We start from the raw sequence: 23,658 nt of genomic DNA, 5'->3' as shown, positions 1-23,658 counted from the left end.
AAATCCCGCCAAAAAGACCTGTCACCTTTGAACCGGAGGCTTTCACCTCTCAATCTGACTGGGTTCAGTGGTCAATGTGCCTAAGAACCAGTTTGACCTGGTTATCACCTGTTTGTTAGTGTTGTGTGGGTGAAGTAGGAGTGGAATTCGAATTTCCAGATGGCTCAACAAAAAAAGTACCGTGATTTGTTGCTGCATGAGCAAGTGGATGTTTTGAACAATTTGAAAGAATTGAGGATTCAAAAGCTGGTCACACAGAGCATGGCATTTCTGAATCTCAGGTTTCTAGAATTCTGAAAATAAAAGCGGACGTCTTGAAGGACTGGGAAAGAAATAAGAACAGGATAGGAAACAGAAGAGTGAAAGTAAGATGAATGATGTTGATGAAGTGCTGCTTAGGTGGTTTAATCACAAAAGAGCTCAGAAAATCCCACTTGATGGTTGCCTGTTGAAAGCTAAAGCTAATGAGCTTATCAAAGAACTCAGCGTGGAAAGCTTTGATGATCACGTGGATTCCAGTCCACTGGAAAGTGAGACACGACCTTGTTTACAAAAAGCTGTGCAGTGAAAAAGAAAGGAGTGACAATCCTGCTGCTGAGGAAGTGTTGCCGGGTTTGTTAGAAGAGTATCTACCCAAACGTATTTACAATTGTGACGAGACCGGACTTTTCTACTGTGCCCGACAAAATTGCGAATCGCTGGCGAGGGAACATAGTTTGTGGTGGGGGCCCAAGACAATGGTTTTGGTCTTCCCAATATTTAACTGGAAGAAATTGCAGTTCATGCAAGACTGGATGTCGGACATGGAGTATAACAGCTTAGAGGCAGTGGAGTGGTTGAGAGAGGTGGTAGCGAGGTAGAGTTGGCATCTGCGTACATATGGAAGCTCTCCCTATGCCTGCAGAAGATGTCATCAAGAAGCAGAATGTAGATGAGGAAAAGGAGGAAGCCAAGAATAGACTCCAGAGGTAATGATGCGGGGGAGGGATGAGAATCCATTGCTTGAGATGCTATGGCTACAATTTGATAGGTAAGTGCATAACCATGCAAGGGTAGGCTCACCGAGCTCGACAACAGAGGAGAGGTGTTGGAGAACCATGGTGTGACCAACCATGTTAAAGGCTGCAGAGAGGTCAAGGAGGATGAGGAGGGAAATTGCACCACGGTTTCAGTCAAAGAGAATGTCATTTGTGACAATGATTACGGCCATTCCAGTGCTCTGGCAGGGGTAGAAGCTCGATTGGAGAAAATCGAACCTGAAAGTTGTGGGAAGATTGACATAGATTTGGGAGGCAACCTCAGGAGTGTGATGGAATACTCTCCACTTGCCTGGATGAGTGTAGCTCCAACAACACTCAAGAAGCTCGACACCATCCAGGACAAAGCAGCCTGCTTGATTGGCACCCCATCCACCACCTTAAACATTCACTCCCTCCACCACCGACGCACAGTGACTGCAGTGTGTACCATCCACAAGATGCACTGCAGCAACTCACCAAGACTTCTTCGACAGCACCTCCCAAACCCGTGACCTCTACCACCTAGAAGGACAAAGGCAGCAGGCACATGGGAACAACACCACCTGCATGTTCCCCTCCAAGTCACACACCATCCTGACTTGGAAATATATCACCGTTCCTTCATCATCGCTGGGTCAAAATCCTGGAATTCCCTACCTAACAGCACAGTGGGAGAACCTTCACCACACGGACTGCAGCGGTTCAAGAAGGCAGCTCACCACCACTTTCTCAAGGGCAATTAGGGATGGGCAATAAATGCTGGCCTCTCCAGCGATGCCCACATCCCATGAATAAAAAAATACAACACATTCAAGGATTTTGGGGAGGAAAGGGAGTTGATGATGAAGTTGTAGGACCGAAGGATCGAGGATGGGTTTTTTGAGGAGGAGGTGATGCCAGTTGTTTTGAAAGGGAGGGGGACAGTACCCAAGGAGAAGGAACCATTTACAATGTCAGCTAGCATGGGGGCCAGGAAGGGAAGTTGAGTGGTCAGCAGTTTAGTGGGAATAGGGTCAAGGGAGCACCAAGTGGACCTCATGGACAAGATAAACTCAGGGAGGGCATAAGAAATAGGAGAGAAACTAGAGAAAGACATGGGTTCAGGCTATGGCAGGGGGAACCTTGGGGGACGTTTGTCGGTGGACAAGGGGAAACACCAGGAAACAGCAGAGGCAGCTGATCGGATGGTCCTAATCTAAGTAACAAAGAAGTCCATGAACTCCTTGCAATTGTTGTTGGAGGTGAGGGTGGAGGGGACAAGAAAGAGGGATTTAAGGAGACAGTTGGTAGTGCAGAAAAGAAGCTGGGGGTTATTGTTGATCTCCAGGAGGAACCTACAACAGTAGGTGGTTTTGGCAGAGGAGAGTGAGGCCCAATAGTGTGGTCCAGCCAGACCTGAGGATGGATGTCTAAACCAGTTGTGCATCAGGCACACTCAAGTCGGCACAATTTGGACTTGAGGGAATGAAAATGGGAGTCATACCAGGGGGAACAACCAGGATGGGAGAGTAAAGGTTTTACTGGGGACAAGAGCATCAAAAATGGTGGTGAGGGACTGGTTGAGCAGATCGCCAACTGCAGAAATATCGAGGCAATTGGAAGGCCTATGGCTAGGAAGTTGAGAGATTGAAACTGTAGTTGTAAGTAACCTGAGGGATATTTTTTCCAGGGGCGGACACAGAAGGAAGTGGGGTTGGAAGTGGGTAGGGGATGTGTGTGGAAGAAAGTGGTCGGAGATGCCTTGTCTATGATGAAGACCATGGGAGTAGAGAGGCCACATGTAATGGCAAAGTTGAAGGGGTTACCATGAATATTGGTAGGATCTCTGCCTGATCTTCCGTCCATGCCAATCAGAAAATGTGTCCTATATTATATCCGTTTTCCATCTTGTTACTGTGTTCATTGCTGTATAGAAAACTATTCCAGGCTGTTTCAAATGAGGGTCTCAAGGTTTCAGCTTCTATCTGGATGAATAAAACAGTTTAATTAGCAATGTAGGACCTTTAAGGTAGAGAAAAAGTTATTTGATCCAACAAGCATGTCAATTTTTAGTTGACCTCAATCAGATCTTTCTGCCTTCTCATCCCTTACTCAATCCTCTCTTTCTCTAGAAGTATAACTAACTGCTGATGTTATAAAATCAGGCTTCAGGCAGTTACAGGGTCAGCTAAATTGTAATATTCATGGCAAACTCCCAGTATTAGGAACACCTCTGACTGGAAGCTCATCATTTAGAACATGTGGGCCGGGAAATTGGTTTGGGCTCATTTTCAGGCCCAAGATGGTCAGCGTGCTCCAAAAGTTGGAGGCCTGAGGCTCGATCGATATTGGGCTTCAAGGTCTCATTAGCATGTTTCCGGCGAGGTGCAGGTGCCTGTCCAGAGGCTGCTCACTGGTGCACTGGCCTCCAATTTAGGCCGGCTGGCTCACTGACTGGCTGTGGACCTGAAATAAGCCCGGGGGAGAGGCGAACGGGATAGGGGGTGATCGCATGCCGGCAGCAGCTCTCGGGGGTGCTGTGGAGCCGAGAGGAGGACTACTGGTCCACTATGGCTCCACATGAAAGTTAGTTAAATTGAAGACCCTTAGAAAGCGCCACATCTCCCCGCCAGCCTGCTGTCTAGGAGAGGGATGATGGCGGAGGGGATTAAGTGAATGGCCAAAACTGTGACAAGGGATTAAATGAATGGGCAAAACTGTGGCAAATGGATTTTAATGTAGGCAAGTTTGAGGTCATCTACTTTGGACCTAAAAAGGATAGATCAGAGTACTTTCTAAATGGTGAAAAGCTCGAAACAGTGGAGGTCCAAAGAGACACAGGGGTCATGTACATAGATCATTAAAATGTCATGGACAGGTACAGAAAGTAATCAAAAAGGTTAATGGAATCCTGGCCTTTATATCTAGAGGACTAGAATACAAGGGGGTAGAAGCTATGCTGCAGCTATACAAAGCCCTGGTTAGACCACACCTGGATTACTATGCTCAGTTCTGGGCACCGCACCTTAGGAAGGATATATTAGTCTTGGACGGAGTGCAGCATAGATTTACTAGAATGATACCTGGACTCCAAGGGTTAAATTAGGAGTGGAACTTGGGCTGTATTCCCTGGAATTTAGATGATTAAGGGGTAATTTGATCGAAGTTTTCAAGAATTTAAGGGGAACTGATAGGGTAGATAGAGAGAAACTATTTCCACTGGTTGGGGAGTCTAGGACTAGAGGATAGCCTAACAATTAGAGCCAGGACTTTCAAGAGTGAAGTTAGGAAACACTTCTACACTTCTTCTGTATCCAGTCCTGTCAGCATGCCTGTTCGTCCTTGGCATATAGCATTGCTATGGCAGCAGGATTTAAAGTTTAAAGTCTGCAGAGCAATCAATTTGGCATAATTTTTAAGCGTTTTAATTATTTTTAATCCTCAACCAGCAACACAGTGGCTGCCGGCCATGCTAAGCACTCTGGAGGCTGGGGTCAGGCGCATATTTTAGTTGTGAGCAATTAAGAGCCTCATTCTGTTTTAGTTTACAAATGAGTTAAGAACTGTGCACTTGTTTTACAATTTAGGACTTCATTTTCTCAGAACTGTCTATTCAATATATTTATTTTTATGAACATTAGCTACTTGAGATTAGTTTGGGAGATTGTTTTGATACACTTTCAGGGTAGTTTGAGTATTGGGTTAGTACTGGCAAATACTGGGAACACTAATGCATATATAAAAGAAATCCCATCCAGGACAAGATGACCTGCAAGTTCTGCAATCCAGGACAGAATTGAGGCACAATTCCAGCGGAGGCGGGTGCAATCTGGAGTGGAACCCAGGTCCTCCTGGTTTCCACCTATGTAAAGTTGCACTGTAGTGGGCTTCTTTTTGAAGGGCATCTGGGGCCATTCCTTGGTTCCCTGGAAATTCCATCCACAACGCCCACTAGGCCCAGCAGGATCTACATCTGCCAGCAGGTATAACACCCTTTCTGGGCATTAAGGCCCCATCCAAGTTGAAAAGAGGGGTAATTGATTAATTACCTTTACTAAGTTGCCCCTCTAATTTCCTAACAGAAAATTCTTAACCCAATTTTCTTTGGCCTGATTCGGGCCTCGGATGCCCTCTTTCAGAGCAATACAGTGCCCCTTTGACTTCTGCCCCCTCAGTGGTGGGGACAGCTCTGTTGCATCACAACATGTGCACTAAAGATTTAGGACAGGGGTCAGTGACAGGCATAGTGGTGGGCGGAAGTCCCGCCATGCTACACTTCTGCCCCCTCAAAAGGGTCTGCAGAATTTCTAACCTCGTGTTTTCCTGCCATTACTCCTTCCCAATGCTTCGCATGTTGCAGGAAAGTACACAATGGGAGATGGACTGGGATACACTAAAGAAACACAGGCTGCCATAATCTGCGATTGTGAGCTGGTGCAGTGTCAGTCCAAACATCACACCAGCACTGCTAATAGCACTCCACCTATTGATCCCACTGTTCAGCAGTTTGTATCCAAAACACTGCAATGAATTTCAGATGGTGCAGAACGAATACTAAGACCTCCAATGAAGTTGTCAGATTTGAACAAATGGCTATGCCAAATTCTATCAGTCTGGAGATCACTGATGATAATGAAATGCAAGCTATAACCTGCTGGGAGTTTACTGCACTCATATGTCATCTTAACTTTTATCGGTCTCCTACCAGTCCTGAGTAGGTTTATAATGGAGATTGAATTGAATCAGCTAGTGTCATTGTATCCTCGTGCATAAATATTAATTTTTCATATATATCCATTATTCATACCATGTCTAGTCATGCATTCTCCTCCATTAAGGAACTCAACCTCTGTGATTAATTACTTTTTTTGTCCCAATTGTCTCTTTGCGTTACTCTGTTTTATGTGCTGTCATTTTATACGGCATTTGTCAGGGTTGACTATTTCACCTTGATGTCTAAGAGCATATCACTAGATTACTGAGTGTAGGTGTAGTTTATATCTCTCAACCTCTTAAATGTCCTGGTGTGGAGAACAATGACCAAATGTGTACAACGTGACTTTTGACAATTCACAGTGTGAAGCTAACTTGTGTGTGAGGTAAAGCTGGAGCTCATTCTTAAGTGATGACAGCAAGAATGAATGAAACAGTAAGCAATGTTCTTGTTTGAGTTTCTAATTAAACTAATAAGGATTTAAATCTTTAAATCATCACCCAGTAAACAATTTTAGGGGGAATTTTTTTTTAAATAATAGGTTGAAAGGCAAAATGTGATTCAGTGACATGGAATTCCTCACAGAGCAGTGGGGGAGGGTGCAATTGATATTCCCACCAGGAATGTAGACCATTGCTTGAAGCATACAGCATTTGAGAGCTGGTTTATGCTATATTTAGTTTAGATACAGTATTCCTGGGGTGTCCAAACTATGGCTCAGGTGATAAATGGCCCACAAAACCTTACTATCCTATCCCAAAACACTGATGAATCTGTTCCTAGTTGCACTTACACAGCTGGATTCAGGTGCATTGGATCTGACAGTTCAGGAAGGTCTGTTGCCTGAGCTCAGTGATATTCTCTCTCATTGGCAGAAAAATTCTAAATCCATCTTTAACTTAGCTTGAGGAAAAGTGACTTCTGTGTGAATTCAATCACACAAAATGTTTATAATTTGGCGGAGTGTCGATGTTTTGTACTGTAATTGTATATATGAGGCCCACGAAGCTCCGTAGTACACAACGAAGTAGCCCATGGTGATAAAAGGTTAGTCAATCCCTGCTATATTCACACTAACATTGTTTACTTGTATTTTATTTTTAATATTTTGCTACCTTTTTCTGTTTCTGTGGCTGCATTTCCTCCTTTTGGTAGAATTAGACCATTGGGCTACAGAGTCTCAGCAGCTCTTGAAAATGCTGCTCTGATATCAGTTAACAGGAAAGTGTGCTTTAAGGCTGCAATGAGCTATCCAACCCAAAGGTTCCAACCATATATATCAAGGAATTTAAGCTTTACAAGGCCTGCGTACACGATCTAATGCACTGGGCTGGCTGGACTACAGTGGGCAATATGGGCCGGGCTAGATGGAAGTTAAGATCAAATCTTAAGCAGGATGTGCTTCAGATACTAAGTAAGGGTGGGTTGGGTCAAAAAATGCAACCTGCACAGTTGCACACTGCCAATCTATGGGACAGGCCAGCTTTTCCAGTTATTTGTGCATCAATAAGATGAACTGTAAACAGTTCTTTTTTATTATTAAGTAAACTGGGTGAAAGGCCAAGGCCCACCAAGGTTGAAAATAGTAGAAGACAAATCGCGAAGTGGAGGCTAAGTGATGTAAGCTATTTTCTTAAAGCCCAAAGAGTGTAGGAAAGAATGGATGTTCCATCCATTTGAGGCTTGGGAAAGAACGAGTTAGAGTAGGTGGCACAATGGGGATGACGTTCCAAATGTGTGCTGCCAATGAGAGAACGAGGTTCCCCTTCACCAGCACATACTCGGAAAATTGGTTCTACTAGGTCTAGATTTCAATGCAGTAAGGATGTAGGAACACTTAGCAGCTTGTTTGCATAACTGATCAAACTTATGGCCTAGTTATTAAGACAAAAACTGATTTTGATTACAGAGTTCTGAGTGTTGGAATCCTTTTATTTGATCTCTTATGAGTTTCATATTTCCTATATCAAGGTGCATTGCTTTAAATTTCTGAACATTAAAGTCCATCTGTAATTTTTTATTCAAGCAACTTTATTTCTCCAGGTTCTTTTTCTTAATCTTATCAATCTTTCCTGTACTGGGGATAATGACTATACTGCAAGTATCCTCCTCCAAATATAAATAATCCAAACAACAGGCTTTGTAAATAGGGACACTGAATATAAAAACAAGGAAGTTATGCTAAACCTTTACAAATCACTGGTTATGTCTCAGCTGGTCACCACACTTTAGGAAGGATGTCAAGGCCTTGGAGAGGGTACAGAAGAGGTTTACCAGGATTTTACCAGGGATGAGGGACTTCAGTTATGTGGGGAGATTGGAGAAGTTGGGATTGTTCTCCTTACAGCCGAGAAGGTTAAGGGGAGACCTAATAGAGGTATTCAAAATCATGAGAGGTTTTCATAGAGCAAGTAGGGAGAAACTGTTTCCTCTGGCAAGTGGGTCGGTAACCAGAGGTCATAGATTTAAAATAATTGGCAAAAGAACTAGAAGGGAAATGAGGAGAAATATTTTCACACAGAGGGTTGTTAAGATCTGGAACATGCTCCCTGAAAAGGTGGTGGAAGCAGATTCCATAGGAACTTTCAAAAGGCAATTGGATATGTACTTGCAGAGGACTAATTTGCAAGGTTATGGGGAAAAAGCTGGGGTGGGACTATAAATTGGACAGCCCTTTCAAAGAGCCGGCACAGGCACAACTGGCCGCATGGCCTCCTTCTGTGCTGTAAGATTCTATGATTCTATAACAAAGGCCCAAAGCAAACTCCTACAGAAAAGACAGAGGGGTAAGTTTATGTCTTTAGCGTTCCTGGTGCAGAGCTTCATTGTGCCAGAAGCGCATATCAGGAATTTGGGTGCATGTCCAATTTGCAGGCCAATGATTTTCCATCATCAACAACAACTTACATTTATGTAGCATCTTTAACATAGTAAAAGCATCCCAATGCGCTTCACAGGAGCATAATCAGACAAAATTTGACACCGAGCCACATAAAGAGATATTAGGACAGGTGACCAAAAGCTTGGTAGAAGAGGTAGGTTTTAAGGAGTGACTTAAAGGAGGAGAGAGAGGTGGAAAGGATTAGGGAGGTAATTCCAGAGCTTAGGGCCTAGACAGCTGAAGACATGCTGCCAATGGTGGAGTGAAGGAAATTGGGGATGCGCAAGAGGCCAGAATTGGAGGAGCACAGAAATCTTGGAGGATTGTAGGGCTGGAGGACGTTATAGAGATAGGGAGGGGCGAGGCTATGGAGGGGTTTGAAAACAAAGATGAGAATTTTAAAATCCATTACAATGAATGGACAAACTTATCACACGTGAAAAAGGGTTTGCACCTGAAACGTCAATTTGTCTGTTCTCTCCACAGATGCTGACTAATCTGCTGTGTGCTTCCAGCATTTTCTGCTTTTGTTTTTGATTTCCAGCATGTGCAGTATTTTACTCATCACCTTCTGTTTTCTATTGCCTAGCCAGTCTTCAACGCAGCAAGCTAATTCTGTTAAATCCAAGGTTCACTGCCTTCTTTAAATGTCTGAAATACAGAACGTTATCAAGTGTTTTCTGAGAGTGCATGTATATTACACCCATTGGTCAGCTCTCCTCCTCTAACTTTAGTTACCTCCTCAAAGAATTCCAGTAGATTAGTGAGGCATGACCTATTGCTTAAAAATCCATGCTGATTGCCACTTATGGTTTCTGTGCTCTTTACATGAACACTAAAATGTCACGTAAATGCAAAAACATTTTTTCCACAATGGATGTTTGTTGGACTAATTCAGTTGGTACATTTTACAATTCCGTATTTAAAATCTATGCTCAAGGTTATTTCAGTATCCCTAGTAGGGAAATTTCCATAATCCTACAATATTTAATATTGATATTACGCTATTATAAAATACTTAAAAACATGAATGTGTGGATTTTCATGCATCTTTTTTGTCTGGCTCAAATATCCAAAGATGACATAGAAAGGAAAGATATGCTGGTCTTGGATGAAAATTCTTAAAGTGCTTGGCATCCTTCTAATTCTCCTGGCTATGAACTTATTTTACCTGTAGTACATGGAATTTAATATTCATTCAAAAAACTGATGACCAGCATATATATAAATGAGTAATCTACATTTCTTTTTACATTAAAATGTCACTAAAACCTTAAAGGGAAAACACCATCCAGGCTCCACTGTAAACACACCAAATAACAACTTATTCTCTGTTAAATCCAAGGTTCACTGCCTTTTTTAAATGTCTGAGATACAGAACGTTATCAAGTGTTTTCTGAGAGTGCATGTATATTACACCCATTGGTCAGCTCTCCTCCTCTAACTTTAGTCCCCACTTAGTCCACACTTATCAGTGAAGGAAACTAAATAAAAATATAAACTTACTGCACTTAAAATAAAAATTAAAATGTCTGCATTATTTAGCACAGCACACCTTCACTTAATAAATAATTCCTGAACCTACCATTTTAGGAGTCTTTTTTCACCCTGGAGACAAACCTGATATTTTTACCATAAACAAGGACCGCATCGGTTTCTTCAGCAAACCTGAAACACAATCAGTGGAACACAACCCTCAGTTTTTATTTTGTAAGATGAATCAGATACAGACTTACCCTAGCTGCACAGCATGGAAAAAGTAAAACTGATATGTCTTGTTTTTTTCCTTATCATTTTTCTCGCCTCGCACTTCCTCTCTTGGAGGTGGTGGCTCAGGCAAGCTCTGGAGGCGGCAGCAATGAGAAAATGATACCTCACCCAAGTAGCCAAGAAGGTGAGAAGTTGTGAAAACAGTAAAGGCCATTCAGCCCATCAAAACTGCCCAACTGGTAATTTTATTTCAGATATAGCGCCTTGCACAACCTCAGGACATCCTAAAGCGCTTTACAGCCAATGAAGTACTTTTGAAGTATATTCACTGTTGTAATGTAGGAAACGCAGCAACCAATTTGCACACAGCAAGATCCCACAAACAGCAATGTGATAATAACCAGATCATGTTTTAAGTGTTGGTTAAGGGATAAATATTGACCAGGTTATTGGGAGAGCTCCCCTGCTCTTCGAATAGTGCCATGAGATCTTTTACATCCACCTGAGAAGGTTAACGTCTCATCCGAAAGACAGCACCTTCAACAGTAATAAATAAAAAACATTGATTCCAAATTAATTTTCTTCGGTCGTATTATCAAAATTTATTTCAGAAATTACTTCATATTAACACAGAAGACACCAATACAACAATTAAAACGCAGTCTTTAATAGGTGATTTTTTTTTTAATGCACTATCAATTTTTGAACTGAGGTTTTTTGCTTTTTTCCAATTTTTTAAATTGTATTTGATTCCTCACCCCCACCTCATCAGACATTTAAAGAGAGGAAAATAACCCAAACAGTAAAGAGATGGTTATACCACTGAAAGTAACCTATTACAGTCTGCCAAGAATAAAGACTACATCATTTTACATGTTAGAAATAAGCCAGAAGTACAAGGCTAGAAATTACAGTTGTTTATGTTATTTCGCAAACGCAATTGTACCAAATTTCTTTCTCTAATAATTTAATAGAGCCATTAACCCATAACGTCTCCATTAAAATAGCAGAGGTGAATTTGGTACAAGTGCATTAAACGTTTGCACAATAACACCACTAACAGTAATTCCTAGCCTACAACTTGGCAAATGCATATAAGTCAATGTATCTTCATTTTAATTCAGTAAGTGCCATCACATATTACTTAAATGCGGGGAATAGGCTCCAAAAACCTGTAGGCATCCCATTCAATCCTGTCCTACGTCAGACAAAAGTGCAGAGAGAGACCTGTGATTTTGAATAAGACCCGAACGTGCCAGATCCCGGCATTTGCTGCTTCCTCGGGGGCCCGTTTGAGGCAAAACCTGCATCTGCCCCAAATATGGTCCCCTACGTCAAAGGAGATGGGGTGGAGGAGGGGCCTCCCAGAGGCACACCAACCTGCTGGAAGGTGGAAGTGGGAATGCCTGAAGAATTCTGGCTGTTTTTAGGTCTGATAAGCTCTCTTTGCAAGAGGGTCAACAGGGCCTTTCAAAATTGAACTTATTGCCGGGGTTGCTGCAGACCAACCAAGCAGCGAGCCTCTTCCATTTCTCCCTCCCTTGGTGGTATGGCAGGTGCCCTTGGTGGTATGGCAGGTGCCCTTGGTGGTATGGCTGGTGCCCTTGGTGGTATGGCTGGTGCCCTTGGTGGTATGGCTGGTGCCCTTGGTGGCCTATATGCCTCCTGGTTTTGTTTAGATGAGGGAACCTCCCCCGACCCCAAATAATTCAGCTGAGGGCGGAGCAGAGGTTCCCGGCGGGTTGATTTTGGGATTCACATGGATATTTGGACCCATAATTTGTAAGTTATAGGATCACGAAATCAGACCTGCTAATAACTTCATATAAGGTCAGTAAAGGCTACATGTTGCATGATTGGTATGTAAGAGAAGATTTCCTTCATAACGTCCATAATTTTACTTTTCTAGCTCCCTCACAGGATGCCAAGAATTTTGTAGTGTCAATGATATAAGACAAAAATGGAACAAGCAAAAGTTGGCAGACTAGGACAAGTAGATTTCTAACAGAGCTGATGTTGTAACTCAGAGAAGAATGTGCAATGCATTTGCAGAGGTTCTTTTCACAGGTTTACTGAGGGCAGAGTGCGTGGGTATCCCATGAGTCGCATTCTACTGATTCCACCATCTGGCTTAATCATCAGTCGCACATGAGTTGCAATGTCTTTCATTTCGATGGAGAAGAAATGTTGCTGGTGTGGTTTCAGCTAAAATTGAAAGACAAAAGATCAAGTAATTATTACCGACTTATAATGATCAAAAGGGGCATTGTCTTCAAGTAAAACTGTTTAGAAAACAGGAGGAGGAGATAAAGAATGGGTAGAATGATGAGCCATTTCCCTCACAATGACATTACTTGCAAGTGATGCAGTAAAGCATTTTGACATAAAATCGTACAACAGTAGGATGCTAAAGCACAAAGGGGGCCATTCAGCCCAACGCACCAGTGCTTGCTGTCATAATGGGCTACCTACTCAGTCCCATTTCCCTGTCCTTTCCCATATCCTTTAATTTTTTTCTTTTTCTTTCACATGATTTACACCTCTGCAAAAAGGGTGTAAAGATAAACCCAGCAACTATAGGCCAGTCAGTTTAACCTCGGTAGTGGGGAAACTTTTGGAAACGATAATCCAGGACAGAATTAACAGTCACTTGGACGAGGGTGGATTGATTAGGGAAAGCCCGCACGGATTTCTTAAAGGCAAATCGTGTTTAACTAACCTGATAAGAGTTTTTTGATGAGGTAACAGAGAGGGTAGATGAGGGCAATGCAGTTGATGTGGTATATATGAATTTTCAAAAAGCATTTGATGAAGTGCCACATGGTAGGCGGCTTTCTATTAAGATTGCGGCCCATGGATTAAAGGGGACAATAACAACATGGATACAGAATTGGCTAAATGACAGGAAACAGAGAATAGTGGTGAATGGTCATTTTTCAGACTGGAGGGAGGTATGCAATGGTGTTCCCCAGGGGTCGGTGCTGGGACCACTGCTTTTCTTGATATATATTAATGACTTGGACTTGGGAGTACAGGGCACAATTTCAAAATTTGCAGATGACACAAAACTTGGAAGGGTAGTAAACAGTGAGGAGGACAGTGAGGATATAGACAGGCTGGTGGCCTGGGCAGACACGCGGCAGATGAAGTTTAACGTGGAAAAATGCAAAGTGATGCACTTCGGTAGGAAAAATGAGAAGCAATATAAACCAGAGGGCACAATTCTAAAAGAGGTGGAGGAACAGAGGGATCTGGGGGTATATGTGCACAAATTGTTGAAGGTGGCAGGGCAGGTTGAGAAAGCGATTAAAAAAGCATACGGGGTCCGGGTTTTATAAATAGAGGCATAGAGTCCAAAAGCAAGGAAGTCATAATGAACATTTATACAACACTGGTTCAGCCACAACTGGAGTATTGTGTCCAGTTCTGGGCACCGCACTTTAGGAAAGATGTGAAGGCCTTCGAGAGAGTACAGAGAAGATTTACTAGAATGATTCCAGGGATGAAGGACTTAAATTACATGGAGAGACTGGAGAAGCTGGGATTGTTCTCCTTGGAACAGAGGTTGAGAGGAGATTTGATAGAGGCAATCAAAATCATGAAGGGTCTAGACAGAGTAGATGAAGAGAAAATGTTCCCATTGGCGGAAGGGTCAAGAACCAGAGGGCATAGATTTAAGGTGATTGGCAGAAGAACCAAAGGTGATATGAGGAAAAACTTTCTAACACAGCGAGTGGTTAGGATCTGGAATGCACTGGAGTGGTGGAGACAGATTCAATCATGGCCTTCAAAAGGGAACTGGATAAGTACTTGAAACGAAAAAATGTGCAGTGCTACGGGGATAGGGTGGGGGAGTGGAACTAGCTGGATTGCTCGTGCATAGAGCCGGCGCGGGCTCGATGGGCCGAATGGCCTCCTTCCGTGCTGTAACCTTCTATGATTCTATGATCATGTGTTTAGAAACAATCGAAAAGAGCAAAAAAAAGGTCGTCAAACACTTTTTCAGTGAAACAATAGGCATGATTTTGACCCCGAGCCGGGAAGGGGGCAGGGGGGTCAAATTGCGGATGAGAAACCCGGAAGTACAGGTTTCCCGGACATCCTTACGATTTTGACGTAAAGCCGGCTTTTGATTTTTTTTGTCGGTTTGCCATCCGACTGACTGGCCTGATTGACAGGCTGTTTTCAGTCGGACAGGAGACCAGCCAGGGAGTGAAAGTGTTCACGCAAGTCTTCAGGGAGACATGGGGGTATGGGTGCGCATGGGAGTCGCATGGGTTGGCACAGAGCATAGGTTTGGCATGGGGCTTAGGTTGGCACGGGGCATAGGTTGGCACGGGGCATAGGTTGGCAAGGGGGTCATCAGTCATGTGGGGAGGGATCGGGGGTCAGTCAGGGGGGGGGTGTTTGTCGGGATTGGGGGTCATCGTGGGGTTCCAAGATCGTTGGGGGGATCGGGGATGGGGGTCCGCGATCGGGGTCAGGGGTCCGCGATCATTGGGGGGGGATGATTGGGGATCGGGGTCAGGGGTCCGCGATCGGCGATCGGGGTCTGCGAGCGGCGATAGAGGGTCTGCAATCGTTGTGGGGGTTGCTGCAGGTAGGCTTGTTGGGCCTGGGGGCAGCACTCCTGCTCATCCCGACCCACAAGCTGTGCCAGAAAGGCACCCACCTGTTAGTCTCGGGCTTTCTTGCCTCCTTTCATGAGGCGTAAAAGATAAGGCCCGGGAATCCCGGTCCCCCCGGGGTTGAAATCGTAAACTGTAGGAAAATGGAGGCCCATGTCCTCCTTGATAGGTTTTAAGGCCCGACCCGCTTCCTGGGAGCTGGTTGGACGCCTGCCCCTCATCCCACCCCTGCGAAAACCAGAAATTGGCGGGTTGGAGGCAGGTCTGAAATGGTTACAATTTTGAATGCCCCCCGCCCCCAACCCAACCGTTTTTCACTGTTAAAATTGTGCCCAATGTCCCTTTAATTAAAACAACTCAAAAGCAAAAGTGACATTTTGTTTTACAAAAGTATGAGTATCACCTGGGCGGAACATGAAGATGCATATCAGGTGAGTGACACATCTTTAATGAATCCCACCAATTTTCCTTCTATTTCATTGTAAATCAGATGGAAGCCCAAGACAAACTGAAAGGACTTAAAACAAATAAATCCCAAGGGTTAGATGGTATTTATCCCAGAGTGCTGAGAAAGACCAGGGAGGAAATTTGTGACAATCATTATGAGGGAGTCAGTGGACACTGGAGGTACCAACAGATTGAAAATGGTAGTCCCCAACTAATGTAGTGCCCATATTCAAAAAAGGGTGACAAAACAGACACAAGCAACTATAGACTTATTAGTCTTACTTCAATTCCATGTAAAATAATGGAATTAATAATCAGCAGTAAACTTGAGGATTATCTTTACAACAATAACCTAGTAAACAGCAGTCAACATGGCTTTAGAAGGGGAAATTCCTGCCTGACGAACCTCCCTAATTTCTTTGATGAAGTGACAACCTAAATGGATTGTTGTAAAACTGACCACATTGCATAAATATACTTCCAAAAGACACTGATAAAGTTCTACATGAAAGGCTACTACTTAAGCTCATAGGAACAGGAGTAGGCCATTCAGCCCCTCGAGCCTGCTCCGCCATTCAGTTAGATCATGGCTAATCTGTACCTCAACTCCATTTACTCGCCTTAGCTCCATATCTCTTGATACCCTTACTTAACAAAAATCTATCGATCTCAGTCTTGAAAGCTCCAATTGTCCCAGCATCCACAGCCTTTTGGGACAGAGAATTCCAGATTATATCCTTTTGTTCTTGATTCCCCCATCAGAGTTTCTCTGTATCCATCCTGTTGAATCCTTTTAACATCAGATCACCCTTCAATCAAGGGAATACAAGCCAGGTTTATGCAGCCTATCCTCATAATTTAACCTTCTAATCCCCGGTATCATTCTGAAGCCTTGGTATCATTCAAAGCTGTGGGGATTCAAGGTGAAACTTGGGAATGGATAAGAAATTGGCTGAAAAGTAGAAAACAACAGGTACTGATTAAAGAATTCATGTTGAGGTGGGAGAAGTATTGAGTGGGGTGCCCTAGTGCTCATTGTTGGGACTACTACTGTTTCTAAATTACATCAATGAGGTGCATTTTAGTGCTGGAACTAATTGCAAATTGGTTAAAATTACATACAAATCAAACTAGGAGGGGAAGTGAAAACAGAAAAGGCAGCCTGGAAATTATAGAAGCAGTAAAATAAATATGTGAGTGGGCTAAACAATGACAGATAAAAATTAATGCAGATGGATGTAAAGTACTGCATGAAGGAAGCAAACATGGGCGATATATGTAATCTATGACATAGCCAAGCATGATGTTGAAAGAAACCTAGGGGTCTTATTAGACTTAATGCTCAGTATGTCCAACCAATGCAGAGCAGCAATCAACAAAGCCAATAGAATGTTGAACTCCATAGTCAAAACAGTAGAATACAAGTCAGAGGAAGTCATGATCAAACTGTACAGTGCTCTGGTCAGACCAACACTTTGAGTACTGTGTCCAGTCCCAGTGGCTGAGAAACAAGGAAGACATTCAAGTGCTGGAAGCAGTGCAGAGAAGAGCCACAAAGCAGATCCCTAGGCTCCGATATTAGCGGGGAGGCGGGATAGCAGCGGCGGGGGGGGGGGGTGATTGGGCGCGTGGCAAGCCCATATGAACAAAACTAACAGTTTCCGACGCGATCACACGTTGATCGATAGTGGTTAACATCCTCTTCGGGTTTCGTGTCCGGCAGCTGGCCTGATTGACAGGCTGGCTGCCATCAGGAGCTGCAATGTGGGATGGGGGGGGGGGGGGTGGGGGGGCGGGGACAGACGTCATCCGGTGTTGGAACAGAAGACCGGGGGGTGGGGGGGGAGAATGGAAGATTCGATCCGGCACTGAACTGGAAGACCGGAAGGACATCGGAGGAAGATTGGGGGGGGGGAGAAGGGAAGTTCGGGGGAAGAGGGGAAGATCGGGGAGGAGAGGGGATGATCGGGGGAACATCGGGGGAAGATCGGGAAGACATCGGGAGGGTGAGATCAGGGGGCATCGGGAGGGTGAAGAGGGGGACATCGTAGCGGGAGACATCAGACATCGGAGCGGGTTTCAAAGGTTTAGCGTTTAGCATTTTTACTTCCTTGCATGGTTTTTTATTTAGTTTCTTTTTCCCTGATTCGGCCCTTCACGTCTGGTTTCACCAGGCATGAATCAGAAGCGGTGGGCAAGCCGCCCAGGTAAGTTAAAAATCTTTCTAATCCCTTCATCTGTCACAGGTAATGTGGCTTAAGTACCTCAATGAGGTACATTTGGCTCTTTAACTGTCATCCCAATGGCTTTAATTGCCGGTGGGACTTCCGTTTTCGGGTCGCCCGCGCACACACAGGTGGGTCCCTGGGAAACTCAGAAGTCAGCGGGGGTTGGAGCCGGCTTCCAAGCCTGAACGGGATTTCTGCGATTTTTGGAGCCCCTCCACCCCCCCAACACACCCGCAATTGCCTCCTAAAATCACCCCCTTAGTGTCTGAGGTCTGAGTCATGAGGAGAAACTGGAGAGGTTTTTCAGTCTGGAAAGGTGGCATTTGAGAGGTAATCATATAGAGGTATATGAGGTAATTAAGGAAATGAAAAGATTAATCCGGAATACGACTTTAAAATAAACTGTGGGAATAAGACAAGAGGACATAGGCCGAAACTAGTAAATGGTCATTTTAATTCTGATATCAGGAAGTTCTTTTGCACGTGGAGAGTGATCAATACTTGGAATGGACTTCGGGACAGAGCGGTGGAGGCAAAAGCCCTACAATCATTTAAGAAACAACAATGGGGGGAGGGTCTTTAGGGTCTTTCTGGATGCATAAATTAAGGTGGAACAAATGGCCTTCCTCATCCATAAGTATCTTATGAAAATCAGGTGGGCCCCCTTACAGGTATGGGATCCTCCCTGCCTGATTTTCCTTTCTGCACTCCACCCACATGATGCTTAACGTCCAGGCGGTAAAGGAAAAAATCTACTTCTGTATCAAGTTCATGCATCTATAAGTAAGATATCACACTCTATCACATCCTCCTTTCAAAACAAAGTCATCAACTTAATGCAGTTATTCGTTAAGATATTTCAAATGATTATCATAAGTTGACAAAATGTATGAGTTTATATACTTATAATGTCCCATCTGCTCACCTTACAGAGCAAGGAGAACAAACTGCAGAACACCGTGGAGAGGAACAAATAGCAACAGACATCCGTGTGAATCAAGGTCCAGCCCATATAGACAAACAAATAGTGATGCAGATGGGGAAACACATAGTGACACTCAAGGCTAGTAATGTAGGGCTGGCAGAGGTGGGAGGCAGTAAGGACCGTGGAGGTCCATTGTGCTGCCTTCTCCTCCTTGTATTGAAACAGACCATAATGGGCCCACTTTCCAATGGAGGATGTTACAACACATGGACTGTGTCAAGCAATCACTTGCCTACATATACATGACAGTGCAAAGTAGCATGGATAGGTAACTGGTTGCAACTTGATTGGTGAATGCTTACAGACAACCACGAGGACACGTAGCTGAGCACTATTCTATGTTCAGAGAGTTCAGTGGACATGGGGAGGACATGCTCTCCGGCATGTGTGGGGGAAGTACAGGAGCAGCTGGCTGCCATTCACATCAGTAGCAGGTCACATTGCAATTTTAACCCTTGTAACAACAGCAATAGTCAATCAATGCAACCTGTGCACTGAGGGTCTGCAGAATGTGAACAGTAGCCTGTAGCCTATGATAGAATTTCTCAGGTATGCGTGTTAGCAGTGACACTGTAAAGGTTAAGGGAGTTGCTAATCAAAGACACGTTTTAACATTCCTTGGCAGTAACTGAGCTGTCTTGCTCCTAAGGAAGGTGAAAGGACATAGCTGAAGGGTACAAAGACTAAGTTTTATGAATTAAATGGCTGTTGATTATATTTCTAAGGTTAGGCACAGACAAATGATTTAAATTCCCACTTATCTACTATTGGTAAAGAATTAACCCAATACTTGACCTAACAAAGGAAATCTACATTTTTTCAGCTCCCCTATTCTCAATTACAAGAGGGGAACTATTATTTAAAGATTAACCTGTTACTCATTTGAAAGCAATCAGTAACTATATTAACTAACTAAAGCAGCTGCACAGCCAAGAGGAAGACATAAATCTGTGAAAGCCCTAAAGTTGCTGCCTCATGCAGCCATCCATGAAGCAGCCTCCTAACAGAACAAATAACTGCAAAAAAGCAATTCTGATTCCTGAGAGAGATCTGCAATAGAGTACATGAATAAACCCATTCATTACCCCCACTGTGCAGGATTCTGAACAGGTAAGAGGTTTAGAAATATTACATGATCCTGAAGAATGCCCACCAGAAATTTAAGACCACCACATGTAAATATTAAACAAGTTTTGAATCTCATAGTAGAGCAGTTTATGGGATATCACTCCCTTCTCTGACTAGATGCGCAAACCACTATAGTTGGTCTACATGCACTGAGTTCCAACCAGTTTTTACAAAAAAAGGGGGACCTGTTTAGAACGTTTAATCATGCATCTTCCTTGATTGAGCAAATTAACAGAAAGCAGACAGGCTTAGAAAGTGAAAAGAAATAAGAAACAAAGCATTATTCGATTTGGAATCGCGTGAGCAACCCAGGGAGCAAGAGGAACATCTCTTACTCCAGGAGTGTATATAAGCTTTTTGTCTTCATGGGCCATTTAAGTGCAGACCATGAAGCCTGGGGGGGCCACATATGAAGTTTAAATCTAAGTTCCCATTAATTTACCTGTATCTCAAGTTGCAGATACTCGGTATTCTCATGTAGGATTTATCCACCAAGGAGGCAACTGTGCAAAGAACAGCCCTTTACAAACTGTTAGGTCCACCGAATTCAAACAAGACAAACAGGCGAATAAAAAATACAAGTACAAATAGGACTGAGTTAACCTAGGTTTTGTGGGCCAGATTGTCAGGGCGGAAGGACAATATGGCCAAAGGGCTATGGTTTTAAAAAACCATTACAAAATGGGTATAATAGATCTTTAAGACTCAGAAAACATACCCTCCTCCTCCCCCCAACAAAACCTGAGGGTGGCACAGCAATAGACTCCAGTAGACAGCCATGCTGAGCCATGAACATAGTGAATTCAGAAGGGAGAAAGGAGAAATATACATCTTACAGTAGAATGAGAAGAACCACACAGCTTTTTGCTTTCAGTACTTACAAATGTAAATGGGATCATAGCTTGGGTTCTGGGCTTATATTGCTAATGATGGAAATTCATTGAAAACCTTAATTATTTTAATAAATTAATGCTTTCATGTCACAGACTTTTGTTTTTACAAAAATAGACTTTTGCTATAGAAGCATAGAATGATACAATACAGGAGGCCATTCGGCCCATCATGCCTGTGCCAGCTCTTTGAAAGAACTATTCAATTAATCCCACCCCATGCTCTTTCCCCATAGCCCTGCAAATTTTTCCTTTAGTAGTGGACAAGTACCAGTGAACTCACTTCCTACCACTTCATAGTTAGTAATTTTGGGCTCCAATATGGCTTTGTGTACATAATTGCTCACCTCCCCACTGTTCCTGACAGGGGAAGTTCAGCCTTTAGGTGAAACCTGTGAAAGTCCAAGTTCTATATTCATATACCTTAGTAATTGGCAACAGTATGTTCCATTTCAAACCCTGAGAGCTTTTCCACTTCACGTCAATGAGTTTTTTCTCCTCTTCTGGAGTTATGGCGCATCCTTCAATTTTGCAACTATCTGGGAAGTTACCTGATGATAAAAAGATTAAGAATGTGTTTCTTAAGTATTTAGTTCACATTTTGACCCCAGTAGAGCACACCCAAATGCTAGTCAGATAAGGCTGGCACTGTTAAAGCTGCTGCAAAATACTGACTTTAAAATTCATCTGCAACAAGCATCTGTGGGACAGTATTGTGGTGCATGGCTCACAGACATACAAATATAGATCAGAAACCTGCTGTGGTACACTGTGTTTCATTTACAATGTGACTCTATCAGTGGATGCAATGGGCTGCAAGATAAGTGTTTAAGTCAGGAGTTCACACAGCAAGCTTCATTCTGGAGCTTAGCCCACACTGGATTAACTTTGAAATAGAAAGGAAGGAAAGACGAGAAGGACTGCAATCCATCTGACCAGTCCCAAAAAGTAACAACTCTCAATTGGCCACTCCCTCTAATATCTATCCAATCCTCCTTTAATTTTTTCCACACAATCTACTTCCACTGCCTTTCTGGGCAGTCAATCTCACATGTTCACCACCCTCTCAGTGAAGCAGTTGCATCTAACTTTTTGTTCACTTCTCCTCTTCTAAGCTTGAGCTTTTGTCCCGATTCTAAAGTTTGTGGCAATTTAAATTGTATAATCGAGGTTCAATGCTTCTGTTTCTTTAAAAATCTTGAATAGAATCAAAGAATGGTTACAGCACAGAAGGAGGCCATTCGGCCTGTCGAGCCCGTGCCGACTTCCTGCAAGAGCAATCCAGCTAGTCCCACACCCTCGCCCTTTCCCTGTAACCCTGCAAATTTTTTCCCTTCAAGTATTTATCCAATTCCCTTTTGAAAGCCATGATTGAATTTGCCTCCACCACAAGATCTGTGCTGTTTAGGAACATAGGAACAGGAGTAGGCCATTTAGCCCCTCGAGCCTGTTCCGCCATTCAATGAGATCATGGCTGATCTGTGACCTAACACCATAGGCATGATTTTAGCCTGAAAAAACATGTGGGTTGGGGACGGGGGTGGCAGTAACAATCGCAAAAATCTAAAACCCGCCTCCAACCCACACATTTCCAGTTTTCACAGGGGTGGGACGAGAGGCGGGCAACCAACCCACTCTCAGGAGGCAGGTCAGGCATTAGAAGCTTCTAAGGAGGCTCCGGGGGGCTCCATTTTCAAAGCTTTTTTGTTTTTAGCCCCTGGGTGCCAGGATTCCCAGGCCTTCTACCTAACGAGAAGGCCCAAAACAGCAGGTAAGTTCCTTTATAGCACAGCTTGTGGGCCTGGTGAAGCAGGACTACTTCCCCCAGAGCCAACAAGCCTACCTGCAGCGATCCCCCACCATGATCTCCAATACCACCCCCAAGGAGCTCCGACCCTCCCCTACGATCTCCGACCCCCCCCCCCCACATGACCCCTGACCACAACCGCCATCTAACACTTACCTGATCACATCCTATTCCTTCCTCTTCTCCCGTCCAACTGAGAGCCAGCCTGTCAATCAGGAAACCCGTACTTCCAGGTTTCCCGTCAGGAATTCCACCATCCCGCTCCCTTCCCAGCTCCGGGCTAAAAATATTCCCCAGATATCCACCTTAGCCCCATGTCCCTTAATACCTTTGGTTAACAAAAATCTATCAATCTCAGATTTAAAATTGACAACTGATATAGCATCAACTCCATATGCGGAAGCAAGTTCCAAACTTCTGCCACTCTTTGCGTGTAGAAGTATTTCCTAACTTCACTCCTAAAAATCCTGGCTCTAATTTTTAGGCTTTGTCCTCTAGTCCAAGACGCCCCAACCAGTGGCACTGGTTTCTATCTATTACCCTATCAGTTCCCCTTAATATCTTGAAAACTTCGATCAAATCACTCATTAATCTTCTAAATTCCAGGGAATACAACCCTAGTTTGTGTAATCTCACCTCATAATTTAACCCTTGGAGTCCAGGTATCATTCTTGTAAACCTACGCTGCATTCCCTCCAAGGCCAATATATCCTTCCTAAGGTGCGGTGCCCAGAACTGAACACAGTACTCCAGGTGTGGTCTAACCAGGGCTTCGTATAGCTGTAGCATGACTTCTACCCCCTTGTATTCTAATCCTCTGAATATAAAGGCCAGCATTCCATTAGCCTTTTTGATTATTTTCTGCAGCTGTCCATGACATTTTAATGATCTATGTACATGGACCCCTAAGTCTCTTTGGATCTCCAATGTTTCAAGCTTTTCACCATTTAGAAAGTATCCCTTTTAGGTCCAAAGTGGATGACCTCACACTTGCCTACAATGAAATCAATTTATCACAGTTTTGCCCATTCTCTCTGTAATTTTATGCTTCCATCTACACTGCTTATAATGCTGCCTATCTTTGTGTCATCGGCAAACTTGGATATGTGGCTCTCTGTCCCATCACAGAATCATACCTTTCAGCCAACGTCCCAGACTCTTCCATCACCATCCCTGGGTATGTCCTGTCCCACCGGAAGGACAGACCTACCAGAGGTGGCGGGACAGTAATATACAGTCAGG

At 43.6% G+C, this 23,658-nt stretch overlaps 1 protein-coding gene across 5 annotated transcripts in view; it reads right to left on the bottom strand.

The window, feature by feature from the left end:
- Positions 1-10,869: 10,869 nt before the first annotated feature.
- Positions 10,870-23,658, bottom strand: part of allc (allantoicase) — a 71,220-nt gene continuing 58,431 nt past the window's right edge. For all 5 annotated transcript variants that reach the window (XM_067984229.1, XM_067984228.1, XM_067984232.1 and 2 more), the window contains 2 exons: positions 21,033-21,160; positions 10,870-12,508 (listed from right to left, as the gene is read on the bottom strand). In XM_067984229.1, coding sequence (XP_067840330.1) covers positions 12,365-12,508; positions 21,033-21,160 — 272 coding nt within the window. In that variant the 3' untranslated portion in view covers positions 10,870-12,364. The remainder of the gene's footprint in view (positions 12,509-21,032; positions 21,161-23,658) is intronic.

The sequence above is a fragment of the Heptranchias perlo genome, chromosome 5 (genome assembly GCF_035084215.1).
Source record: "Heptranchias perlo isolate sHepPer1 chromosome 5, sHepPer1.hap1, whole genome shotgun sequence".
Taxonomy (NCBI): Eukaryota; Metazoa; Chordata; class Chondrichthyes; order Hexanchiformes; family Hexanchidae; genus Heptranchias; species Heptranchias perlo.
Note: the sequence above shows the minus strand (reverse complement) of the source record. Positions and strands in the feature narration are given on the sequence as shown.